Here is a 26132-nt window from a genome sequence, read left to right on the forward strand (position 1 = left end):
GAGGGCCACATCTCAAAACATATTCGAAGCGGAGGGCCACAGACCAGTGATCAATGCAGCACGGTGCTTTAAACGCAGCTTTGACGGAGCCACTGTATATTAATAAGGCTTGAAACACATTCATTTTAGGTCTCTATCACAATGCAATGTGATGTTTGAGGTTATAGTGGTAGAAATAGTTTAATTTGCTGTTAAAAGTACTGCTTATGATCGATTGGGCCGGTTCAGCAGGAGGCTTGAGGGCCGATAAAAATTGGTCTGAGGGCCGCATTTGGCCCCCGGGCCTTAGTTTGGACACCCCTGCCTTAGATTGTGTCCTCTCATTGTTTTCATGGTGCACTACTGTGGAGGGCCACACGCGGCCCCACACTGCCGCACTACAGCACTGCGCTCCGGATGTTTGCGCTGCGTAAAACGGAAATGCATTTATTTTACTGCGAGTGTGTGCGCTGCTGACCAGTGGATTTTAGCCTTTACCGCGACTGCCCAGGCCCAACGCTTCACATGTGAAGCACGAAAAGACTCTTGTGTGTGGTACAAGAGCATTTGTAAAGGAGCCGTGTGCCGTGCAGCAGACATGTGTGCCACAGGTCTGTGTGAGAGGGACTGAGGCGCTGTTAGCCTGGGACCAGCTAGCCCCGTTAGTCTGTGTGGAGCCGTGATCTGCCACACCAGACAGAAAGGTAACCATCACGATCAGTGCGCTGTGCTTTCACGAGTAAACGTGGATTAGCATTTACAAGGCACATGACAGAACGAGCACATAGGGCAGTGTTTGGTAACACGCAGAGTGCGTCTTGGCAGCGTGACGTTACGGCGGCCATAGCAAATGTCTGACGTTTTGTTCCTAATTGTAGAAGCTGATTTTCCAACGTAGGTTATTTGAGAGCATTTTTGAGGCTATATTCTCCCACATGCCCTCCTGTAAAGGCCGGGGCAGGCAGCAGAACACCATGGAGCACACAGTCACTTACCCCGTGTGTGTATAAGGCGTGCTCTGTACCAGAGCCATGTGGGACTGATCCTGCACACAGACAGGGGCCCTGTTGAAGCCCCTATAGTAGCAGAGCTATTAAACAAACATTTTGCACCAGATGCCTGGTCACTAAAAAGTGTAAATAGAAAATTAGATTAGAGTAGATAACTCTACAGAGGTGTTTGCCCTACCCCAATACAGGACACTTATGTGAGGTGTCCCATCAGCTCTGTAACATAGTTGGTATGCATAATGTGCTTATGTGTATTGAAAGACCTTGTTTTCGTCAGCAGCTCTGCAGAGCGCGTCTCGGCGCCCACACCAGTGCTAGGACGTATCTTCAGACTCTTCACCACTGGCGCTGGAAGCTGCCGTCATGCCCTCATCCCCGGAGAGCAGCTCGCCCTGTGCCCCGCCCTGTGCCAAGCGGCCGCGCTGCTCTGAACCCTGGCCCGAGGAAGCGGTGGACAACTCATTTGGACTCTACTCCCTGCACCACATGTTTGACATTGTGGGCTCCCAGCTCACGCACCGCGATGTGCGTGTGCTCTCCTTCCTGTTTGTGGACGTGATTGATGAGTACGAACGTGGCGGCATCAGGTGTGGGCGGGATTTCCTGCTGGCTCTGGAGCGCCAGGGCCGCTGTGACGAATCCAACTTCAGACATGTTCTCCAGCTGCTGCGGATCATCACCCGTCACGACTTGCTGCCCTACGTCAGCTTGCGTAGGCGTCACACTGGTGAGAACCTTGACCGCAGAGCCCTGACCGCAGAGCCCTGACCGCAGAGCCCTGACCGCAGAGCCCTGACCGCAGAGCCCTGACCGCCCTTAGAGCCATGACCACAGAGTCATGAACGCCCTTATAACCCTGATCACCCTTATAGCCATAACCGCACTTATTGATCGCTGACTTGATGTTAGAGCTCCAGGGGTTATGGGCTCATACATGCACATGGTTAGAGGAGGAAGGATAGGAACTACTGATTACAGTAACCCTGGTGAATCGTAAGAAAATAATTAATCTGTGTTCTTTGGACTCCAAACTGCCTCTATTATGCCCTGTGCTGAGAAGAGGTTGTATTATTACTATAGAACAATTATCAAAAGATACAATATATTTAAAGATAAAAATCTTTGCTGTCTAAGATGCTCCCCGTATCTTCTATTTTTGCTTTATTGTTTACTTTTTTTTTTTTTTTACTGAAGTCTAAATTCATCCATAGCTCACCAACATATAAAGAAGACCAAGATAATAGCAGCAAAATAAGCCTTAGTAAAACAAGCGTGATACTTTGATTTGACGTCATGCTGGGGGGGTTCTAAGCAGAATGTTCAGTAGTTACTATTTTCAGGAGCCTTTAATCAATATGAGCATAGTCCTGTTTAGGTGTTTGATTTTCAACAAAAAGGTGAGAGTGACCAACAGAAAAGATGTTGGCTAATGCTGACTAGTTTGTGACTACAATGTTATTGGAGAGGGACAGCATAATCAGCTTATCTGTGGTAGTTCTGATTAAGTCAGTTCTTTATGGTCAGATTGTGGTAAAATATAGCTCAGATTAAAGTCTAACTTGAGTAACTGAGTAACTTCAGGCAGAGCTGAGCCTACAGTTAACATCACACCTCCAAAGAATGTTGTGACATCAGCCATAAAGTATCAATAGTTCTATGTCACATTTATGTCTGACATGATTCTTGCTCTTTGCCAATTCGCTTCTGCTTACTGTGTTTTCAGTGTGCCCTGACCCGGTGGACAAGTATCTGGAGGAGTCATCCAAAGGCAGTGTGCAGAGCCGGAGCCCTTCCGGCCAGAGGAAAGCAGGTGAGAGTGCTGCGCTCCCTACACGCCCTCACTTGCATGTAACCAACCATGTGTACTACTGTTATCCGGGCTCCTTCAGTCAATGATGTGCTGCTTGTGTCACACATATTTAAAAACCCATGATTACATTAACTGATATGCAGAAAACATGGATACAATGCACATGCATATTACAACCCCAATTCCAATGAAGTCGGGACACTGTGTAACACTAAAAAATACAGAATACAATGATTTTCAAATCCTTTTCAACCTATATTTAACTGAATAAACTACAAAGACATGATATTTAATGTTCAAACTGATAAACCTAATTGGTTTTATGCAAATATTCACTCATTTTGGTTCCAATAAAGCTGGGACAGGGGCTACAAAAGAATGGGAAAGTTGAGGAATGCTTATAATACACGTGTTTGGAACATTCCACAGGTGAACAGGTTAATTGGAAACAGGTGAGTGTCATGATTGGATATAAAAGGAGCATCCCCGAAGGGCTCAGTCATTCACAAGCAAGGATGGGGCGAGGTTCACCACTTTAAACAACTGCGTGAGCAAATAGTCCAACAGTCTAAGAACAAGGTTTCTCAACGTACAATTACAAGGAATTTGGGGATTTCATCATCTACAGTCCATAATATCATCAAAAGATTCAGAGAATCTGGAGAAATCTCTGTACCCAAAACCAACATTGAATGCCTGTGACCTTCGATCCCTCAGGTGATACTGTATTAAAAACAGACATGAATGTGTAAAGGAAAAGGATATTACCACATGGGCTCAGGAACACTTCAGGAAACCATGGTCAGTTAACACAGTCTGTCGCTACATCTCCAACTACAAGTTAAAACTGTACCATACAAAACAAAAGCCATATATCATCAACGCCATTTTTTCTGGGCCCAATCTCACCTGAGATGGACTGATGCAAAGTGGAAAAGTGTGCTGTGGTCTGACGAGTCCACATTTCAAATAGTTTTTGGAAATCGTAGATGTCATGTCCTGCGGGCCAAAGAGGAAAAGGACCATCCAGATTGTGATCAGTGCAATGTTCAAAAGCCCACATTTGTGATGGTCTGGGGGTGTGTTGGTGCTCATTGGTAAGTTGCACATGTGTGAAAGCACCATTACTGCTGAAAGGGACATACAGGTGTTGAAGCAACATATGCTGCAGGGATATCCTTGCTTATTTCAGAAAGAAAATGCCAAGCCACATTCTGCACGTGTTACAACAGCGTGGCTTCGTAGTAAAAGACTAGAGTCTGTTGTAGTACTAGACTGGTTTGCCTGCAGTCCAGACCTGTCTCCCATTGAAAATGTGTGGCACATTATGAAGCACAAAACACGACAACGAAGACCCCAGCCTGCTGAGCAACTGAAGTTTTACATTCAGCAAGAATGGGAAAGGATTCCTCAAAGCTTCAACAATTAATGTCCTCAGTTCCCAAATGCTTATTGATTGTTGTTAAAAGGAAAGGTGATGTAGCACAGTGGTAAACATGCCCCTGTCCCAGCTTTTTGTAGTTTATTAAGTTCGATATAGGTTGAAAAGTATTTGCAAATCATTGTATTCTGTGGGTTTTTTTTTTTTAAGTTTTACACAGCGTCCCAACTTCATTGCATTTGGGGTTGTATTATTGCAATAATAATTAGTGTTTGTCTGTGTTCAGCCCCACAGCCGCTGATCTGCTGCCCCCCTGCAGGGCCACAGGTGGGGGCCTCTCAGGTGGGGCCCTCTCAAGTGGGGCCCTCGGTGAGTAAGCCAGCCCGGACGTCCCCCACACACAAACGCAAGAGGAGCCAGAGTGTGGTCGACTGTAAAGAGAAGCAGACGTGTGGTAAGGAAAAGACTGTCTTACAATAAACACTTTGTATATACTCCTGTCCCTGACACTGCTCTGTGATTTGTGCAGACATCCGCTTGCGTGTGCGGGCCGAGTACTGCCAACATGAGTCGGCGTTGCAGGGGAACGTCTTCTCCAACAAACAGGAGGCAGTAGAGCGCCAGTTTGAGCGCTTCAACCAAGCCAACACCATCCTGAAGTCCAGAGACCTGGGCTCCATCATCTGTGACATCAAGTTCTCCGAGCTCACCTACCTGGATGCCTTCTGGAGAGACTACATCAACGGCTCTTTACTGGAGGCCCTCAAAGGAGTCTTCATCACCGATTCTCTTAAACAGGCTGTGGGCCACGAGGCCATCAAGCTGCTTGTCAATGTGGATGAGGAGGACTACCAGGCTGGCCGGCGCAAACTGCTGGGCAACCTGGTGACAGGAGAACTGTGCTCCTCTCGATGGTAGAGGTTCAGCCTAATCGTAGATGTCCACTGCATGTGTCCACTGTCCACTTGGCCTGTGCCAGAGAGATCTGCTCCAGTCCTGCAGAGGGCAGCCCAGAGCAGGACGTACACTGAGTGTGTAGACCCATCAGATGACACCAAACAGAAAATGAAACACATTGCACATGGACTATGCTTTTCATTATTTTATCCTCTTCCACCTGATATTTTAGATATTTATTTTAAAAAGACTTTCTCTTTAGGTTACAACACTTTCTTCTCGCTCCCTCATGTTTGTGCCTGATTACTTCCCCGTTGTAGAGGAAACCCCGTCCAGTCAATGTGCTGTGTTCTCATAAGAAATGTCTGACTACAATGGTAGTCTTCATCCTGTGCTTCTGTTTGTTCTTCTGGAGCTCCTGTGAGGTGGAGGGGAGGTGGGGGAGAGCTGTGGGTTGGTCAGCTGGAGGTAGGCACGTTCTGTGGACACATACAATGAACAGTGGACAAACATAGTGGACAGTGGACACGAGCAGTGGACATGGCTCTGAGACCACTGTTGACTGTAGCTTCTGGACTGTGACATTCTTCTCAGTGTTGATGTGTTCTGTAGGAGGCGCTGTCTGATCCTGAGTGGATATGTGGTCAGTTTATGATGAACATTTTACTGGTACACTTTGCTTTGTGAGCAGATCCATTACTCTAGAACTGCATATTAAACTTTTTTTAATTCAGTCTTTTTTCATTGTCGTAAGTCCAAGTTCCTGGATAGAGGATTTGAGCTCTTCAGTAGGGTTGTCTGATATGCTAAAATATCATTTGTTAGGGCAGTTCTTGTATACTTGAGTTACTTGATCTCTCCAGACCCTGCCCCTTCTCCCCACTCACTCTCCCCTTTAGTCCTCCAGCCCCTGACCCTTCTCCTCACTTACTGTCCCCATTAGACTTCCAGACCTCCTCTCTCACTTTCCCCTTTAGTTCACCTAGTCCCCTCCTCCCCCTTCCCCCTCACTCTCCCCTTTATTGCTCTACCCCCCGCCCCTCCTCCAATGGTTGAACTACGTGAAATATAGTATTGAAGTCAGCCTGTCAGCAAAATTCACTTAATATCTGTCTTTACAACCTGAGCCAAAAGAATCATTAGTTGGAACATTTCAATTCAACATTCAACAAAGCAGACTTGTCAAAGGAGTTAAAGAAAAAAGTTTTTAGGAGGAGAAAAGAATCCAAGTAGGCACTAAAATAATGAAATTTAAAGGTGCACTATGTAACTGGGGTCTGCCACTTGCTGAACTCCAGAGATTGCTTTCCAATCTCTGGAACTATGGTATACTATACTATAGTTCTGTGGAACAAATGTTGCATAGTATGGTATTAAACTTATTCATTTTGCATTTATTCAATTACAGGTGTTTTTATAGTTCAAAAAGTGCATTTTTGCTGTCAGATCTGATCAGTAACTTGCCTGGTTGCATCACCTGCTGCTTCTCTGCATGGAGATGGACAAGATAAAGTTCATATAGTAGAACATCCCAGGCAAAGCATTAACATCTCCATGGAGACAGGCAGGTGACAGACCATCCACTTGACAAGTTGCATTGTTCACTTTTAACTGTAGATTACAGAAGGGATCTGTAGCTGCATATGTATAGGTCTCTAGTTTCGTGACGGAAAAAATGTAACATTCTGTCAACTTGTGTATGTCCTCTATCTGCAGGTTAAGGCACAGGCAACCCAGGTGCAGTTGTTTACCTTTTTTAAACCAGTAAGAGCGCAGCCTACAGTTTCTTTAGAATGGTTATCGCTATGGCAACTCTTTCTCACTCTGCTGCTTTAAGGACACTATCTATAGGCTTCAGTCAGTCATGCGTGTGAAGCTCTTCCCAGGTGTCCAGTAGGTGGCGATATTTTTACACGAGACACACATCCTCCATAAAGCCCCAAAGAAGACTCCGTGGCACAGCCCTTCAGAAGAGGAAGAGGAAGAGGAAAAAGGAAGAGGAGCACGCTCACTGAACCCGTGCGCTCTGCTCCATCTCCGCGCTCCACTGTCAAATCACGGCGTCGCCACACTCTCCCCTGACGCCCCTCACCATACCGTCCGGACCATGGCCACAGACGAACTCTCCTCCAAGCTAAACCGGCGGCTGCTGATCGAGGACGGGGCCGCGGACCCGGTGGCCGTGGACCTGGAGCCCAACGACGGCGACCAGGCGGAGGAGGACAAGCCCTGCACCGGGAGCGCGGACTCGGAGCTGGGGGCCAAACTGCAGCGGCGCGGGGAGCTGAACGAGGGCCGCGGAGAGGTGCACATGAGCAAAGTGTTCAACCCCTACACCGAATTCAAAGAGTTCTCCCGCAAACAGATCAAAGACATGGAGAAGATGTTCAAGACGTAAGTGTGTCGTCCTGGGTCTGTGCGTAAAGGCGTGTGTGGGAAAACTGTGCGCAAGGGCCGTGGCCAACAGACTGTCACCCGCCCAGCCCTCATGTAGCTCCAGATTAGACCCATTTAGATTAGAGCTAGTTTAGTCTGAGTTTAGTCCTGGTTTGGAAATGTAAATCTTGATTGACTTGATTAAGGCCTTCATGTCCTTATTTAGTCATGGTGTTGATTAGTCTTGGTTTAGTCTTGGCTTAGTCCTGGTTTAGTCCTGGTTTAGTCCTGGCTTAGTCCTAGTCAGTTTATTCAGGTTAGTCACACTTTATCCATGATTTATGATCATGGGTCAGGATGATTTTTGTGGGTCAGTATTTATCATGGTACTTTTTTTTTTGCAGTAGATTGATTAAATAACTTCTATGACTCATTACAGATGCACACTAACAACACAATAATTATTTCAATTCATGTTTTTTTTTTTTTTATAGTACATTTAGAATGTTTTTTTTGGGAGATGATTCTGCTTTGTGGTTTGGTATTGTTGGTATCGTTTATCATCTATATTTTCTTCAACAATATATTGCACTTCAAAATTTGTTGACAGACCTAGGTGCATTCACAACTGGGACTACGCCTGTAATTAAAGATGGACCACAGCTAAACTGAAATAGGACCAAACCAGGTCTACTAAATTGGGCTCAAGACAGGACCAAACCAGAATATAGTGTAAATGAACCCATAGTTCCCGTTTAGCCCTTGATTTATCCTGTATTAATCCCGGTTTAGTCTTTGTTTTGCCTTGGATTAGCCCTGGTTTAATCTTCCTTTACCCCCCTGGTTTAGACCTGGTTTAGACCTGGTTTAGTCCTGGTTTAGACCTGGTTTAGACCTGGTTTAGGTGGTGATTTTTTTAAACGTGTTGTGCAAACCATATTTACTTGAAGTATCCTGATTTTTAGTGATAAAATGATGAATAATGTGAATGAAGTTTGTGGCCCTTAAAGATGAGTCAAACAGTCGCACTCAGCATTTTTACAAGACTGGACTTGCAGAGAATTCCCTTGTGGAGAGGAGCAGAGAAAGAATTCTGAAGTCTGCAGGGACCTGTACATATTTGGCCCTGGCTCTACTCCACCTCAGTCCTCAATCCTAGGTTCAGTTCTGCTTTAGACAGAGAGTTTAGGCTAATGTTCCTTTTACTCAAGACAGGAACAAAGCATGAGACACTCCCACCGCAGCATCTAATCTAATCTATGTCAATGTGTCAACTTCCTGTTACAGCCAAGCGCTCGGCCAATCACCGAGCGCTGATGTAATCGTAAAACTGAAGAGGCCAGTATTGTAAATGTCAAGTTTGACCAAAAAAATAATAAAAAAAGACGTGTTGTATTTTAAATGAATGCACGAATAATGTGATAAAGCTTGTGTCACAAGATTGTAAATTAACTCTGTAAAATTTTGTTTTTAATTGTCAGAAACCTATTTGTGTCCCCAAACACTAAGTAAGCATGTTCAAATCAAACATAGCTTTTACTAATAACATTTGTAATGCTGATTTATTCTTAATTACACTGGACATAATGGTCAAGTTGTTAAGTTATAATTTGATGTTTTGGTTCTTAAGATGATTACCTAATTTAGAAAGCAGAGTGAGCCTCACAACAGTCTCTCATTTGGGTTGCCAGTTTCAATGCTGAAATCCAGTTAGTTAAAACTTGAAGGATTCGCTGACCTGTAACGTCACTACCTAAACCCCAGCATCTGCAGTCAATCATTAATCGGTGCTACTGCAGCCTCTGCAGCTCAGTGAGCGAAGGTTTCGAGCTTTCACATGAGGCCTGGCCTGTCCATAAACTGAGAATGAGAAAAACCTGGATGTGTCCTTTATTTACAGGTTAAGGCTCTGGCAACATAGGTTCAGTTGTGACTGCAGTACCTTTTTTAAAACTGTAAGAATGCAGACTACATACAGTTTAAGTAAGACACTTAATTGTGCACTGCGTAACTTTTCTAGCTGGTACGCATACAGCCTGTCTCCATGAATGTTATTGCTTTGCCTTGAATGTTCCGCAGTGTGGCATTGAATGTAAATAGCTTCAAGTAGACAAACAGGTGGTGCTACCAGGCCAAATTACAGGTAAGCCACAGAATGCTTGTTATTTTTACTTTAGCAATAAAACTAATTGAATTGAATGCAAGATGGATACCTGAAATGCCATACTGTGGAGCATTCCAGGCAAAGCAAAACTATCTCAATACAGACAAGCAGGTGGCAGTCAGCTTACTGGAAAAGTTACAAAATGTTTCTGTGTAAAGTCATGTGATCTTAATATAACATACTGAAATGTGTTTGTCCCTCCAGGTTTGACGCAGGCAAAGACAACTACATTGACTTGATGGAGCTGAAATTGATGATGGAGAAGCTGGGAGCTCCTCAGACTCACCTGGGCCTGAAGAACATGATCAAAGAGGTGGACGAGGACCTGGACAACAAGCTGAGCTTCAGAGAGGTGAGCTCCAGGAGATGGGCTTCAGAGCAGTGAGGAAGCAGTCTAAAACTCAAGTGTGCACTGGAGACGTTATGGATCACAGTGAGATGTGTAATGGAGACATTATGGGTCACGGTGAGGTGAGCTCCTGGACATAGCTTCAGAGCAGTGAGGACGCAGGCTGCTCCCATAGACACATAGTGAATATACCAAAAAAAATAAAACATCATGATTTTGTTGGAGCCAGATCATGCATTTTATTGTTGATTTACACTTATCTATCTTTATAGTCCCTTCCGCTTCCTTACTTCTATAAGCTAATAATAATTTTTTAAAAGTTCACAGTCCACTATGAGACAGTGCCAGGTAGGTTCAACCAATCAGAGCACAACAGACTATTAGGAGGAGTGGGGAGGAGGAGTGTTGAGCTACAGAGAAGCACCAAACTTCCCTTTCAGAAAATCAGGGTGTGATGTGTGTGGTGTTCAGGTACAGACTAACCCAAATGTAATGGTTCATTTGCAACCTCAGCCTCCATTGTTCTTGCTCTCGGTCGCAGTCGTGTATCCCAGCTATTTACGCTCTAACTTAATAACGTGTAAATAACTTAACCCTCCTCGTGGCCCTTATTAAAGGAAATTCTCTGTGTTTCTGTGCTATATGAAGTGTCTTATTTTGAACAGGCCAGATAATGTCAATGACAATATTTAAATTCATTTTGGGGGATGAATAATGGTAATTCTGAGGAATCATTTGAAAACTTAATACATATTTAAATGTCATATTAAAAATGAAATGGAGTCATTAACTATTTCAGCCTTCTTTGGGCGGAGACTTTACAGATTAGGTCTCAAATAGATGACAAAATATTAGGCAAAGCAAATGCATTTGTATAGCACAATTTAATTAATCATTTAATTTATATAACACCCAAAGCACTTGCATTATGCATTCACTCCACACTGAGTGCTGGTCAGCCACTATTGTAGCCACAGCTACCCCAGGACAGACTAATTGAAGGGAGGCTGCCAATCTGTGCCATTGGTGCCTCCAACCACCACCGCACTCATGCACATACCACATTCATACTAGGCAATGTGGGTGAAGTGTCTTGCCTAAGGACACAGTAAACAGTTTTTTGCAGCTGGGGCCCCACTGTGGCCCCACTTTGTGTGGCATCTGGTATTCTCAGCCTTGTCCCATCCAAGTACTACCCAGGCCCAGCCTTGCTTAGCGTCTCAGATCTGACAGGATTAGGCTTTGACAATATCAAGCTTTGAATTATTTTATGGCTTGTGTGGCCATTGAGCTAAACCAGGACTAAACCAGGACTAAACCAGGACTAAACCAGGACTAAACCAGGACTAAACCAGGACTAAACCAGGACTAAACCAGGACTAAACCAGGACTAAACCAGGACTAAAGTCCCTGAGGTCCTCAAAGTATGAGATGGTGCATATTATTCCATGGTGAGATGTTGTAGACCATGTTAAAATGCTGTGGACCATGGTGAGGTGCATGTTGAAGATGCTGATGTGTCATGTTGGTCTCCACAGTTCCTGCTCATCTTCAGGAAGGCGGCTGCGGGTGAGCTGGCACAGGATAGCGGCCTGGACATCCTTGCCCGTCTGTCTGAGATTGATGTTTCTGCAGAGGGGGTGAAGGGAGCCAAAACCTTCTTTGAAGCCAAAGTAACCACCACTTTTTTACTGAATAATTATTTACTTGAATCAAAGGCCAAAATATGTCAGACAAACTACAAATGTGATAAAATGTTTTCATTTTGGGTGAAAACCCTTAAATCAACAAATTTTCTGACCCCGTTTTAACATTATCTCCTAAAAATTTAGCTTTTAAAAGTCACAAGATGGTTGCCACTCTTGCTACAATAGAATCCACGTCTCTAGCCTGAAAAAGCATTACTTCCTTTAAACTGTACAGTGTGAGACACATGAAAATGAAACATTCATTAATATACTCAAGGTATTGTTAGAGATTTTTATTCACCAAGTGATAACTGTTGTGGAAAGTACTTGTCCAAGAAAATCCTTAAGTGAGAGTTTTGGGGAAACTAGTAATTTTTAAGACATATATATATATATATATATATATTTATTTATTTATTTTTTCCCTAGGTCCAGGCCATCAGCGAGTCAAACCGCTTTGAGGCAGAAATCCGACAGGAGCAAGAGTCCAAGAAGCAGCAGGCCGAGGAGCAGAAGCAGAGACGGGCTGCCTTCAAAGAACTCCAGTCTGCCTTCAAGTGAGGAACTAGGGCCCTCCTCCAAGCCCCGACCCTCAGGCTGCATGTACTCTGTCCAGACAATCATGGTTCTTCTGGTAATACTAGGGCTTCACAACAATATGATATTCAGGACTGTAATATTTTAATACTAAACTAACTTTTTAAGACAATAATTTCACAAAAAGTTCTTTACTAGCCAAACTCTGTCAAACTAAAACTTAACTGAGACAAAACCTAAAAACTAAGTCGAGGCGAACCTTGGACTTGATAAGGAAATACCTGAAAGAAAAAAAACAGTTTTAAAATATTTTAGTAAGAAGCGTCCATTTCTGCCAGATAAGGAGGTTTTATTGTGATGTATTTAGTTATGATATCAGTACTATTGCAACATATGGTGCAGCCCTAGCTAATGCCACCTTTTCTTTATTATTTTTCTAACTTTGGTACAATCACTAAAGAGCATTTTTTGTAGTATTCCATAGTGTTAGACAAACCCTCTTTTTCTACAAGGGTGAATAACATAAGGGAAAGACCGGGAGAGGAGACCGGTCTTTTGAGCACTTTTGAAGCCAAATGAATCCGTGGGCACATATATATAGTGTTGATCAAATCATTCCAATGTGAACATTCCAGGATCTGCTGTATTTTCCTCACACGTCACGCATTAGGGTTTTCCTGATGAATATGTAAAAACTCCCAGTCAAAAGTTTTGACACACTTTTTCATTTAAAGTGCCCATATTGCGCCAATTTCTGATCTCTTATAATGTTGTTTCCTCACCAGAAATAAAGTCTGTGAGTTCTTGTCTCAAACTGAAAACGCTCTGTTCCACCTTGTGATGTGATGTGGTGATACAGGAAGTGCGCCATTGTGTTTTTAAACTCCATACTCCTTCACTAGAAATATTTGGATAATTTTAGCTCTGGAACTGCCCATTTCTATTGAACAAAAGGTAAATGCTAACTGTTATTTTTAAAATTACCACTACATGATATCACAAGGTTGAACAGAGCATTTTGAGCTTTGGAGATGTGGACAGACTAATAAGTGTACTCAAATGTGTGAATGAAACAAAATACAACTCTGGGTATGTTTTTGATGAGGTAACATTATAACATGAGTTAAAGCTCATACGGATCCATTTTATCCTTTTTAATGTTTTTTCATTACTATTTACAGTGTAGATTCTCACTGAAGGCATCATAACCATGGATGAACACCTATAGAATGTAGTAACCAAAAAGATGTGAAATTACTCCAAAGATGTTTTAGATTTTAGATTCCTGAATGTAACCTTTACCCTTTGCTTTGATAACTGCTTGGCACAGCTGTGAAGTGAAAACCATTTCAGGAGATTTCATCTTAAAGCTTACTGAGAGAAGACCAAGGTTTTCTAGCGCTGTCGACAAAGACAGTGGTTCCTAGTTTGAGGAATTAGGAGTTGTTTAACATTTTTGCTACATAATTCCATACATCTTGCTTCATATATTATATATTATCTTCAGTATGTATCTACAATCAGTTGACATTTGAATGAGAAGATGTATCCAAACTTTTGACTGGCCGTGTATTTAGTCATTTTCTTTACTCTAAATGACGTCACTCAATCTTTCTCTGGGTGAAAGTTTGTACGTATCTCATGTTCACATGCCTTTCATGAGCTAAACAGCTAACAAGTTATTCAAAAGAATAACTGCCAGATTAATCGATTACCACAACAGTTGCTAGTTCAGCTCTACTTGTAATTTTGAGTTTAACCAGTCCAGTCGAATTAACATTTAGAACAATACTGAAATCTGAATGCTCAAACAAATACAAAACCCCCATGCCTATTTATGACCAAATTCATTGCAGCCTATGCATATTACATTCCTACTGTTTAAAGCAGCTTTTTTGCAGTGCACTAGCAAACACAATTATTTTGTCAAATTTGAATACATTTTAGACCAAAGATGGCATTCACAATTTCACATTTGAGCCTTATCTGATTAATAGAAGAATACAATGATTGTCATTTTTGTCAACTTAATTAATAAGCAAACTAATGTCTAATAGATTACCAAATTCCAAATAAAATTTGGCATATGGTGATCACATGTTTTTCAATGGCATAAAAATACAAAATTACAAATACCAACTCTGCAAATGACAAAAATTAAAATTTTAATTCATAATCCTGTTTATATTGTTACTACCTACTGTGAACCTAATGGTATTGATGAGTTGGTTATCCAAAATACTGAGCTATAAAACAATTCCACTTAAATTTTGATGAGTATTAATATAATACACACTTGTCTTTATTTTGCTGTATGTTTTAACCATCACTTGTTGTTAATGTGATATTCAGTATGACACGTTTAATAATATGAATGACACAAGATCATTTTGTAGTATTGGTGGGTGGGGGACAAAGTCATATATCTGATTTCTAAAGATTAAGATTTGTACTGTTTTATAATATACATTTGAAATAAATATTTTTTAACAATAATTTGATTTGTTTCTAAAGTTTTGTTGTAATGTTAGCATTAACACATTTGTTTCTTGGGACATAATTATTGGTAGAAATTACCTTAATTAATAATTAGGGGTCAAAATTGAACTGTTGTTTTTTTCAGTTGAAATTCTGTGTCCGAAATTCAGCTAGAGACCCAATTATAAAAACATTGCAACTTGTGACAAAGTTCTTTACAATGAATGCTTCTGGGGAGCTGACTGCAACAGAACAAATCTAATTAGTATATCTTATTTGCACTAGAACAAGACACATTTTACTCAAAAACATTGGACTTGACTTGACTACGAAATGTGGTGTGATTATATAGTCTTATTATCCCTGGTAGTCTTTTATAACAGTGTTCTAACAAATTATGACGACTAGCATCCTAATTATACAATATACATACAAGTCCAGGTATTATACTGACACATTTTATTCAAATACTTGGGGAAAAAATTGAGTACAGCCACTTTAGGGCTGTACATACTGTATACCACGTCTAAACTGGGACTAAACTGAGGCAGAACTAAACTAAACCAGGACTAGAAGAGGACCACCATTCAGAGACTAAACAAAGCCCAAGCGGAGATGTAAACGGTTTTATTGACTGTTGGTGACATCACATTGATCTGGTACAGTATGAGAGAGACTGAGAGCACGGGCAGGGGGAGGTTTGGAGCAGCAGGGGGCAGCACACTGTTCATTCCACACCTTTCATGAACTCCAAGAACTCTGCGAAAGCATAAATGAAAAGACAGACATTCAGGATAATTTAGATATTACAGAAAAGATGGCAACAGTGATTTAACAAAATAAAGGTCTTGCCATTTATTTGTATTGGTCTAATCATAACTGCAATTTAGACCAACTTAGGTTTCTGTCTTTCTGTCATAATACCCATAATAATGAAGAGCAACAGTTATTCCAGGTTATTCCCTAGGTGGCAGTACTGTAACATGGAATGGTAACAGCGCCTATCCTAATTATTCTTGTCAAAAGTATCAAAATTCGGATACTGTCATTTATTCTAAACTAGTATCAAAACTAGATAATCATTTGAGCAAGTATCAATACTGAAAAAGTCACATTCACAGGACAGAAATGAACCTTTCCTGAATATGTTTAGAATGATCTTGAGCTGTATCTTTCTCAAGTATAAGAAACAGACTAGTATACACCAATGGACCACTATGAACCTACTGGACACTGAGGATTACACAGACACATGGGAATAGAAAAGAAAGTATTATGATTTCATGTTGAAAATCACATTCTATTATCTAAATAGTGTTTTTTATTAGCATTGTGGTATTGGAATCAAGTATCGAGTCTTTTCCTTTGTATTGAAATCCTTTTCCTGTGTGTTACCGTCATAGTCAATTTTTCCATCGTTGTTCTTGTCTCCGTCCTTCATCAGCTCCTCGATGTCATCTTCAGTGATGGCCTCTCCAGTGGACTCCAGCATGCTCTTTAGCTCTTCCAGGTCGATGTACCCGTCCCCATTTCTGCACAGCACACGTCACATCCGTCAGTTACTGCAGTTTCAAGTACTACGTGACATCATGCAGGACTGCTCGGATTACAGCCAGGTGTTTCTGACCACAAACATCTGGCTGCAGGGGTGAAGTTTAAGAGCGGATACCTGTTAGACCAGTCACAATGTTCCTGATATGTCCCTCCTCCCCCCTCACTCGCCTTTAGTCCTCCAGGTACTGCCCAGTTTAGCAGCTCTATTTGAAATGTGGTTGAGAGGGGAGTTTAGATGTTTAGTCCCATTTTAACACTGGAGACAGGGCAGAATTCTATGGTGGAATTTGCTGCAGCCCATTAATATATTAACATTCTATAGGCCAATAATATTTCATAGAGATAAAGGGACAATTAAAATGAATATTGTTAAAATGCAGATTTTTGTAGCAATACAGAAATCATTAGGTTAAACATTTATGACTTTACCTTTTGGATATTTCATGGCAAAGTACAGTGTAATCAATAAGAAAAACTGGGTCTTGCCCCCATTTGGGAGTGTGACATCATCATGGTCGAGAATCAAAAAACCTCCATATCTCCGACAGCTGAAACGTACTTGTCAAACATTCGAAACAGCTCGCCTAGCTCCTCTTCAGACTTCCCTTTGTTCTCCTCCTTCATGCAGCGCACCATCATCACCAGGAACTCATCAAAGTCAACAGTGCCGCTCCCTGCAAGTCAAAGGAAAAAGGAAGGAAAAGTCTGGCCCTAGCTGACATTTTGGATGTGGACACACTGTAGAGACAGGACTACACGAGGAGTTTCCTCTGGAGTTGGAAGGCAAGGCAAGTTTATTTGTATAGCACAATTTGTACAAAAAGTAATTCAAAGTGCTTTACAAAAAAAGAAAGACATTAAAATCACAATACAAACAAATCAATAAATAATCACAAATAATCATCATAAAAACATTAAAGGAGAAAAGTGTAGAGTAAAAACCTTGCACTCAAACAGCTAAACAGACTGTTTTGAGCCTGGATTTAAACATTGTCAAAGTAGAGGCCTGTCTCACATCTTCAGGAAGACTGTTCCAGGTTTAAGCTGCATAAAACTTAAACGTTGATTCCCCATGTTTAGTCCTGACTCTGGGCACCAGCAGGAGGCCGGTCCCTGAAGTCCTCAGAGTGTGAGATGGTTCATATGGCTCTAACATGTCAGAGATGTTGTTTGGTGCTAGGCCATGGAGAGACTTGTTCACAAGCAGAGCTGCTTTAAAGTTTATTCTGAGCCACAGGAGCCAGTGTAGAGACCTGAGCAGAGGACACATGTGTGAAGTACTTCCTGGTTCTACAGCTTCTGCAGCCGTCTTAACACTCATTTGGAGAGGCCAGAGGGCAGGCCGTTACAGTAGTCTATCCTGGAGAGAAATGCCTGGATAAGTCTCTCCAAGTCTGGTTTTGACAGTATACAGTATTGGACAGGTGATGAGCAGTGCCTGGTGTTCTCCACACATACCGCTTAGAATTAAGGCCAAAATCTATCTTGGTCTCATCAGACCAGAGAATCTTATTGCTCACCATTTTGGAGTTCTTCGGGTGTTTTTTTTTTTTTTTTTTTAGCAAACTCCATGCGGGTGTTCATGTGTCTTGCCCTGAGGAGAGGCTTCTGTCAGGCCACTCTGCCATAAAGACCCCACTGGAGGAGGGCTGCAGTGATGGTTGACTTTCTAGAGCTTTCTCCCATCTTCCAACTGCATCTCTGGAGCTCAGCCACAGTGAACTTTGTGTTTACCTCTCTCACCAAGGCTCTTTTCCCCGATGGCACAATTTGGCTGGATGTCCAGCTCTAGAAAGGGTTCTGGTCGTCTCAAACGTCTTCCACTTAAGGATTATGGAGGCCACTGTGCTCTTAAGAACCTTAAGTGCACAGAAATTGTTTTATAACCGTGGCCAGATCTGTGCCTTCCCACAGTTCTGTCTCTGAGCTCTTCAGGCAGTTCCTTTGACCTCATGATTCTCATTTGCTCTGACCTGCACTGTGAGCTGTAAGGTCTTATATAGACAGGGGTGTGGCCTTCCTAATCAAGTCCAGTCAGTTTAATCAAACACAGCTGGACTCCAATGAAGAAGTAGAACCATCTCAAGGATGACCAGAAGAAATGGACAGCACCCGAGTTAAATACATGAGGGTCACAGCAAAGGGTCTGAATACTTGTGTGATATTTCAGTTTTTCTTCTTTAATAAATCTGCAAAAAATTCAACAGTTTCTTGTTTCTCTGTCAATATGGGGTGCTGTGAGGAAAAAAATTAACTTAAATGATTTTAGGAAATGGCTGCAAAATAACAAAGAGTGAAAAATGTAAGGGGGTCTGAATACTTTCCATATACATAGATTTGAGTGTCATCTGCAGAGTTGTGGTGGCACATTATTGCCGTGTATTAACTGGTCTAACAGCAGCATGTAAAGATTGAACAACATGGGGTCCCAGGGGTACCCCACAGGTCAGAGACATTTTATCCGGGACACATTTATTTTATTTTATTTGTTTGTATGTATGTATGCATCTATCTATCCATCTATCTATCCATCTATCTATCCATCCTTTTCATAGTGGTATTTCACTGTAACAAGTAGATTATCATGTATGTGTTCTTATTGGTTAAAAGAGGCATACATGACATTTACCTGACCTTACATGTCCAGCCAGAGCCATATGCTCTGACAAAACATTAGACAGATGACGTAATGCAGATTTGTGCAGAAGCAACAATCAAGGCACTAAACTCTTTATCTCTTTATCTCATGTAAAAGCAGTTTGTCTTCCACATTTGAGAGACATGCGATAGAAATTAGCAGCTGTTTTTGGAGGTTTGTCATGCTCTGTGGCTTGATTCTAACAGAATGTAGAAGGGACCGGGTACTCAAGCAATAGGAACCCCACTTATCAGTGTCATGTTTAGAGGAAATAGGGGTTAGGGGGAAACCCACATTTTCTGAGCACTCAGGCAAGACAATACAGGATTACTCAAACATGCATGAATAAATCTAAATAGTCTCTCAATTATTGAAAGCTCATAAAAGTTAGTTTTGCAGAACATCTTTCCTTTAACAGAATTGTATGTAGCCTGTGCACTTACAGTTTTGAGAAACAATCACAACTGAACATGGGTACCCAGAGACTTAACGACACATACAAGTTTTTCTCATTCTCAGTTTATGGACAGGCCTCATGTCAAACCTCAGAACCTCCAGAATTCACTCACTGAGCTGCAGAGCCTGCACTAGCACTGATTAATGATTGGGTGTAGGTGCCAGGGTGCAGGTAGTGACGATTCAGATCAGAGAGAGGCCTTTTAAGTTTTGCTTTTTCATTGGGTAATCATCTTGAGAACCAAAACACCAAATTATAACATAAACAACTTGTGCATCATGTCCAATGTTTTTGAAGTTAAGAATTAGCATTACAGTTGTTATCAGTAAAAGTTATATTTGATTAGAATATGTTTAACTCATGCTTGGCCCTGAGTTTAGGCTCTCAGTCTTCACTGGTATAATAGTAATAGTAGTAGTGGTTAGCTTTTGTCCTGGAGGCACACAGGCAGATATGTAGAGTGTTAAGTTCAATGAAATACAAGATGAAGACTTGCCATCACGTGATCTCTGTAGAAAGGTTATTTATATTATTAGATTATATCTTTTACTAAGCTATAATTCTCCAGGTCATGTGCGCCTATTAACAAGGGCAAAGGACACATGTTTTAAATGTTATGTTTAATGTTGTATTTTAGGTTTATTATTTGGTAAAATGTTCAGCAGTAGTGGTTTAATGTGTAATAGTATCTTTAGCCAGCTTGTTGCATTTTTTGAATACAGCAGATAATTGACCTAAATTAAAACCAAAGCAATTTACCACCAACTATGAAACTGTTCAAGTCTAAAGTGATGGCAAAGATATATAAGCCCACACAGATCTGACATGACAGCTGCACAGGTTTATTTTTGTAATTGGCTCAATAATAAAGGCACACCAGTTATTATTTATTCTCTCCACACTCTGGCTACTGTCCTGGGATACACTATCACTCACCACCAACACTCACACCACATTCATATAGGCAATGTGGATGAAGTGTTTTATTGCCCCACTCTGACACCTGGTATGCCCAGTGATCTCACATCAGCAGCGGTGCCAGGGAAGCAAGGGCGTTAGGGGGCACCAGCCTCCCCTAGAATGGTCAATGCATAGCCCAGTCCCATAGCTCCCCCAAAGATTTTTGCCCCATTTTCATAATACATGTAATCGTGACTAAAAATGCTCAAATGGTGACCACAGAGTGCTCAAAATGAGACTACAAAAAAAATAAATAAAAAAATAATAAAAATTAAAGCCATATTAGGTTTTATAAATACACAGGGTGCAAACTACATTTAAACTCATTTAAAACAGTGAACCAAACATGGCAGGGGGTGGGGGTGTGCTCACATCCAAAAAAGGCTGTAAATTAACATGTTAAGAGAGTGCCCCCATTGCACATAGCACCTCCTACCAAAAATGTCTGGTGCTGTCCAAATATTAACTAGAAGCTGCTGAGCTTCTGAGACCAGACGACACATTCTCAAGGTGGTATATGGCCACAGATCTAGGGCTCATTTCTAAAGTATCCACAGTATTAATAAACCACATGCTGGACATGAAACATTGGGCCCTTTCATGTAAAGTGTAGAGTTGGTGTATGCGATATGCACTTTTCAGTGACCAAAACTAAACACCTCTGTGTATTTTCAAAGTGTTTGGACTTAAGTGAACTGTACCAGCCCGGTACTGGTCCACAGAAATGAGGCAGACCCTGCGGTGTACTACCTTCCAAAGTGGCTGAGTACGTTTGACCTAAGGAGGAGCTACACAAACTGTAGCCTAATGATTGGAGAGAGAACACAATCCCAGACAAGTGCTCCTTACTGGTTATTTGGCTCTGGTACCAACTGGGTACCAGAGCCAATCAAAACATGGCTATAGTGGACCTTAAATTATTCCATAATTATTATTATTATTATTATTATTATTAGATATGCAGGGTTCCTTTGCTAAACATGTATGAATGAAACAAAACACAACAGTTATGTTTTTGAAAAGGGAACAACATTATAAGAGCAGGTTGACAACAGTATTTGTGTGTGTGTGTTGTGTGTGTTGTGTGTGATTATGTGTGCGTTGTGTGTGTATATGGGTGTGCATTCATACCATCCTCATCCACCTCATCAATCATCTCCTGGAGCTCCTCTGGGGTGGGGTTCTGGCCGAGCATCCTCATGACTTTGCCCAACTCTTTGGTGCTGATGCAGCCGTCCTCTGCATCCTGGATGAAGACGTCGAACGCTGCCTTGAATTCTGACACATAACCACAGAGTTGGTGAGAGTTGATAAGATGTTTACAACAGTTACAATATAATCCAAGATTAATTTAAAGGCCAAAGCCAGGTGTGTAGCAACCGATGACATAAAACTGGCCAGTAATGTAATAATGGTCAATAATGTAAGTAAACAATAATTTTGGCCAGGTTTAAAGCAGTCATATTGTGCTTGTGTCTGCTATAATTTTATAATTTGTCATCTTTGGATCATTATGCTATAATTTAGACACTTTAGATTGCAATATTCATCTAAAATGACTTAATAAAAGAAGAAAACTGCAGTGCCCAATGGGAGCTGATGTTGCTGTAAATGTCAACACTACAAAGAGTGGGCACCTTCGATAGATACCTGCAGGTCACACTAGCGAGCCACAGATTTATGTTCATTTGAACCAAAATGACTATGTGCTGCTGAATCCTACATGTATCACAGATTAAGAAAATTAAACTGATTTAGTACAGCACAGTGGCTGTATACCAGAGGTGGTGAAAACAGGTGTTGATTGACAAAATGGCATCTTGAAAATAAGCAATTAAAGATTGCTCAAATATACAAGAATCACTCCAAACACAACTTCGGGTGAGTAAATGGTGAGAGTAAACAACTATAACATAACTACATAACTGCTGCATTTATTACATTATCAGAGAAAATCATCTATGTCAGGCCAAAGATATAATAACCAGCCAGTAATGCAATAAGTTATTACAGTGGTTCTCAAAATGTGGTACATGTGGTAGCACTGGCAGTACACAAGCTCCTTCAGGGGCTCTTCATTTTGTGAGTTTGTCTCATTTAGAGTAATTTTTTTTCCCACTTTTTTCTTTTTTAGGACAATTTCTTGTTTAAAACTACAGTGGAAATGATGTAATGCACTTTTAGACCTGGTTTAGCTCTAGATTAGATTAGAACTGGAATCGTCCTATTATAGCCCTGGTTAAGATCTGGTGGTACTCGGAAAGCGGTGGTGCTTAGTGTGTAAAGTTTGAGAACCAGTGACTTATTACATTATAGGCTCACTATATTTATTACATTATTGTCCTGTTATTACACATTACCCAGTTATTACATTATTGGTCTGTTATTATATTATTTGTCTGTTATTACGTTATTCGTCTGTTATGATCTGTTATTACACTATCGTTCTGTTATTACATTATTTGTCTGTTATTACATTATCATCTTGTTATAACATTATCATTCTGTTATTACATTGTCGCCTTGTTACTACACTATTGTTGTTATTACACTATTTTCCGGTTATTATATTATTCTGTTATTACATTATCATCCTCTTATTACATTATCATTCTGTTATTACATTATCATTCTGTTATTACATTACTGACCTGTTATTACATTATTGTTCTGTTATTACATTATCATTCTGTTATTACATTATTGACCTGTTATTAAGATGAGATAAACTTTATTGTCCCAAAAGGGAAATTTGTCTTGGGCTCACTGCCCGCAGCTTAAAATCACAGTTACACTCACACATACACAACAGTCTCAAGATACATGTGCCATTATTAATGTCCATAGTCCATTTGTGCACTGCACAACCATAAAGTGTCCAAGTTATTTCACAAGCCCAATTTCGCATTATTACATTATTGTTCTGTTATTACATTATCATTCTATTATTACATTTTTGTTCTGTTATTACATTATTGTTCTGTTATTACATTATTGTTCTGTTATTACATTATTGTTCTGTTATTACATTATTGTTCTGTTATTACATTACTGGCCATTATTACGTTATCGGTTGCTACAAAGTGTTATCCACAACTTGACTAGAACTAATGAAAACTAACTGAAGAAACTAAAGAATTAAAGAAAAATGAATGGAACAGCTGAATTAGTATGTGTAACTAATGATATCAGGTACAAGCAGATTAATACCAGAATACCAGTCTTTTGTTACCTTTGGTGTATATTTTATTTTGGGTTCTAGGTCCATTTTATTAGGGCAGGGGTGTCCAAATGAATGCCCTGGAGGCCAAATCCCTTAGACCAATTTCTGATGGGATTTATGGTTCTTGCTGAATTGGCCCAAATGCCAAAAGTAATACTACTATTTATTTATGTATTTATCAGAAACATGGCACAGGCTTTGGCTCTCAGTATAACTGTCAATGTGTCATTTTCCTTCCACTTTTTCACTCCACTTGAGCAGGTGGAGCTGACAGCCCTTCCACTTCAAAGTGAAATATAATAATAATATATAGGTTCATTGCATTTATATATGAAACACATGGTATTGGTACTGATATTGGAACTCTGCTTTACTTGGTATCGTATGAAAAAAAAAATAGTATTGTCCACCACTAGAGCCATACCATAGTCTGAGAACAATCCACTTATGCTATACATTGCTTTGAGTGACTCTAATATCTATGAACTGTAAGCACTCACCATTTTTCTGCTCTTCTGTGAGGTTCTCAACCTGAGGACACAAACATGGGACACTCAGGAAACTATGACTGTTACAGTCGTCCAATCACAGCATGCTACCTTTGCCTCTCAACCAATCATGTAGTATTTCATACAAATGCACTTCTCCCTAACTACAACCTGACTTCTATGTGCAAACCCATCTCCGCCGCAGTAGCAGAACCATCCACGTCATCAGACTTTTCCATCTCAGATATTAACATAACACATTTAGATCACCATATTACCTTTTATAGGAAATATCATATTCACCAAAAACAACCCCCCTTCAGACTGCTATCACAACACAATCAGCGTATATCCTGCTAATGAAACTACTGCACATCGCATCAGGTTTGTGAAATTGTAGTGCATTGTTTTGCATATAGCTTTTGTATATTTATTGCAAATGACCAAGTGGGAGCATGGGCTTATGGGCTGAGCATTGGACAGAGTCACATTGGTAACCGTAAGGAGGGTTCAAATAGGGAGAGATTGCAATATTACTCAAACATCCACAGATGACGTCTAAATTTGGCATAATGCCTCCTCTTTAACAAATCCATCCTCCTTTCCCTTCTTACTACCAGAGTTCATTTAATGACTCATGTCTTTCTTAGTGTGTCCTCTTTCAAAGCACATCTCTGTGGAACACATGACTTCAGAGCAAATGCTTCTCCAAAGCTGTGAGAACATTCACCTTGCTCTTGTTTTGTCATCAATTTAAACTGATGATTTGAACAGTTTGACTGCTTAAAATTTTCCCACAGTTTCCACTTGTCCCTAAATTTCACCTGCATACGCACATCTGTAACTGTGAGTGAGCACACACAGCCCACCTGTTCATGTCGCTCTCACATCTCTGAACTGTGTTCTATTAAAAGTACAATAAGCAATAGCATTTGTGTGTGTGTGTGTGTATGCGTGTGGGGGTGTATGCGTGTGTGTGTGTATGCGTGTGTGTGTGAGGGGGGAAGAAAACATTTGGGTTTTTAATCTGTTTTAATTCTATGTGACATTTTTGAACGCAATGTCAGACTTTTTTGAGTACAGAACAGTGGGCGGAGGTAGGTGAAAACAGGAATACTCAAACATGCATGAATCAGAATCTATGATCTATGTTTCATTCACATGTTTAACACACAAACCCTGCAGATTTAGGCTGAGTTCTTCTCTCAAACAGAAACAGTCTGTTGCACCTTGTGATGTCATGAGGTAATACAGGAAGTGTTCCGCTGTGTTTATAAACTCCACACACCTTCACTAGAATCATTTGGATGATTTCAGGCCTGAATTTCCAATTTCTACTAAACGAAAGGTAAAAGGAGTTGTTAACATGAAAACCATCACTTCATGACATCACAAGGTGGAACTGAGCCTTTTGAGCTTTGGAGATGTTACAGACTAATAATAAAGTGTCACTCAAAAATGTGTGAATAAAACAAAACTCCAGGTGTGTTTTGGAGGAGCTAACATCATTCTAGCATCACTCCATTTTGTGTAATATAGGACCTTTAATGATGAGGGAACATTGTTGTAACATGTTTAAAAGCTCGTCAAAGTTTACACAATATGTCCCTTTAAGGTACAGGTTAAATTGGGTTAAAATACAGAAGGTCACTCACCGCTGCTTTGTACACGTCATCCATGTTGAGATGTGGTCTGCTGAGACTCCAGACAATACTGACCTGATGGAACGGAGAGAGAAGAGTGGAGAGGGAGGGAAAGAGACGGTCCACCTGTTGGAGAGGAGAGAGGGAGGGGGAAAAGAGGGAAAGAGGGAGAAAGAGAGATGGGAAAAGTGAGGGAGGGGGGGGGTCTGTCTGAGAAAGGTGGGAAAATGGGGAGGTGTAGCGAGGAGGGAGTGAGGGAGGAAAAAGAGAGAGGGAAGGCAAGCGGGGAAGGGGATTTAAGGGATGAGAGAGAAAGGGAGTTTATCTTTTGGAAGGAGGGTGAGAGGGAAAGAAAGTCGGCAGGACAGGGAGAGAGGGAGGGAGAGAGAATGAGAGAGAAAAGGACGAGGAGGGACAGAGATAACCAGAGAGAGAGGGAGGACACCTGTCACCGATTAGAGGGAGAAAGTGAAAGAGCACCAGAGCTCTTGGGATACCCT

The 26132-nt window shown here is 41.0% G+C and overlaps 3 protein-coding genes across 4 annotated transcripts; 2 read left to right on the forward strand and 1 right to left on the reverse strand.

Annotated features, from left to right (window-relative positions):
- The first annotated feature begins 380 nt into the window (after positions 1-380).
- Positions 381-5810, forward strand: dedd (death effector domain containing). Of its 2 annotated transcripts, none has more exons than XM_033970178.2 (5): positions 381-683; positions 1270-1716; positions 2713-2799; positions 4467-4634; positions 4710-5810. In XM_033970178.2, exons 2-5 carry the CDS (start codon positions 1353-1355, stop codon positions 5096-5098), a joined length of 1008 nt encoding a protein of 335 aa, XP_033826069.1. In that variant the 5' UTR covers positions 381-683; positions 1270-1352; the 3' UTR covers positions 5099-5810. The 2 variants fall into 2 exon arrangements, with proteins under 2 accessions (XP_033826069.1, XP_055079293.1); XM_055223318.1 differs by having other exon boundaries at positions 398-683; positions 1267-1716.
- Positions 5811-7043: 1233 nt separating this feature from the next.
- Positions 7044-14677, forward strand: efhd2 (EF-hand domain family, member D2). The gene is made up of 4 exons (XM_033970267.2): positions 7044-7471; positions 9822-9969; positions 11505-11639; positions 12084-14677. The coding sequence occupies exons 1-4, from the start codon at positions 7185-7187 to the stop codon at positions 12213-12215; spliced, it is 702 nt and encodes a 233-aa protein (XP_033826158.1). The 5' UTR covers positions 7044-7184; the 3' UTR covers positions 12216-14677.
- A 604-nt stretch (positions 14678-15281) lies between these two features.
- Positions 15282-25747, reverse strand: LOC117373531 (troponin C, slow skeletal and cardiac muscles-like). The gene is made up of 6 exons (XM_033969583.2): positions 25645-25747; positions 24002-24032; positions 21410-21556; positions 16783-16897; positions 16065-16201; positions 15282-15428 (listed from the first exon to the last, which is right to left on the reverse strand). The coding sequence occupies exons 1-6, from the start codon at positions 25666-25668 to the stop codon at positions 15397-15399; spliced, it is 486 nt and encodes a 161-aa protein (XP_033825474.1). The 5' UTR covers positions 25669-25747; the 3' UTR covers positions 15282-15396.
- Positions 25748-26132: the final 385 nt, after the last annotated feature.

Source organism: Periophthalmus magnuspinnatus, chromosome 7 (genome assembly GCF_009829125.3).
Source record: "Periophthalmus magnuspinnatus isolate fPerMag1 chromosome 7, fPerMag1.2.pri, whole genome shotgun sequence".
In the NCBI taxonomy this organism is placed as follows: Eukaryota; Metazoa; Chordata; class Actinopteri; order Gobiiformes; family Gobiidae; genus Periophthalmus; species Periophthalmus magnuspinnatus.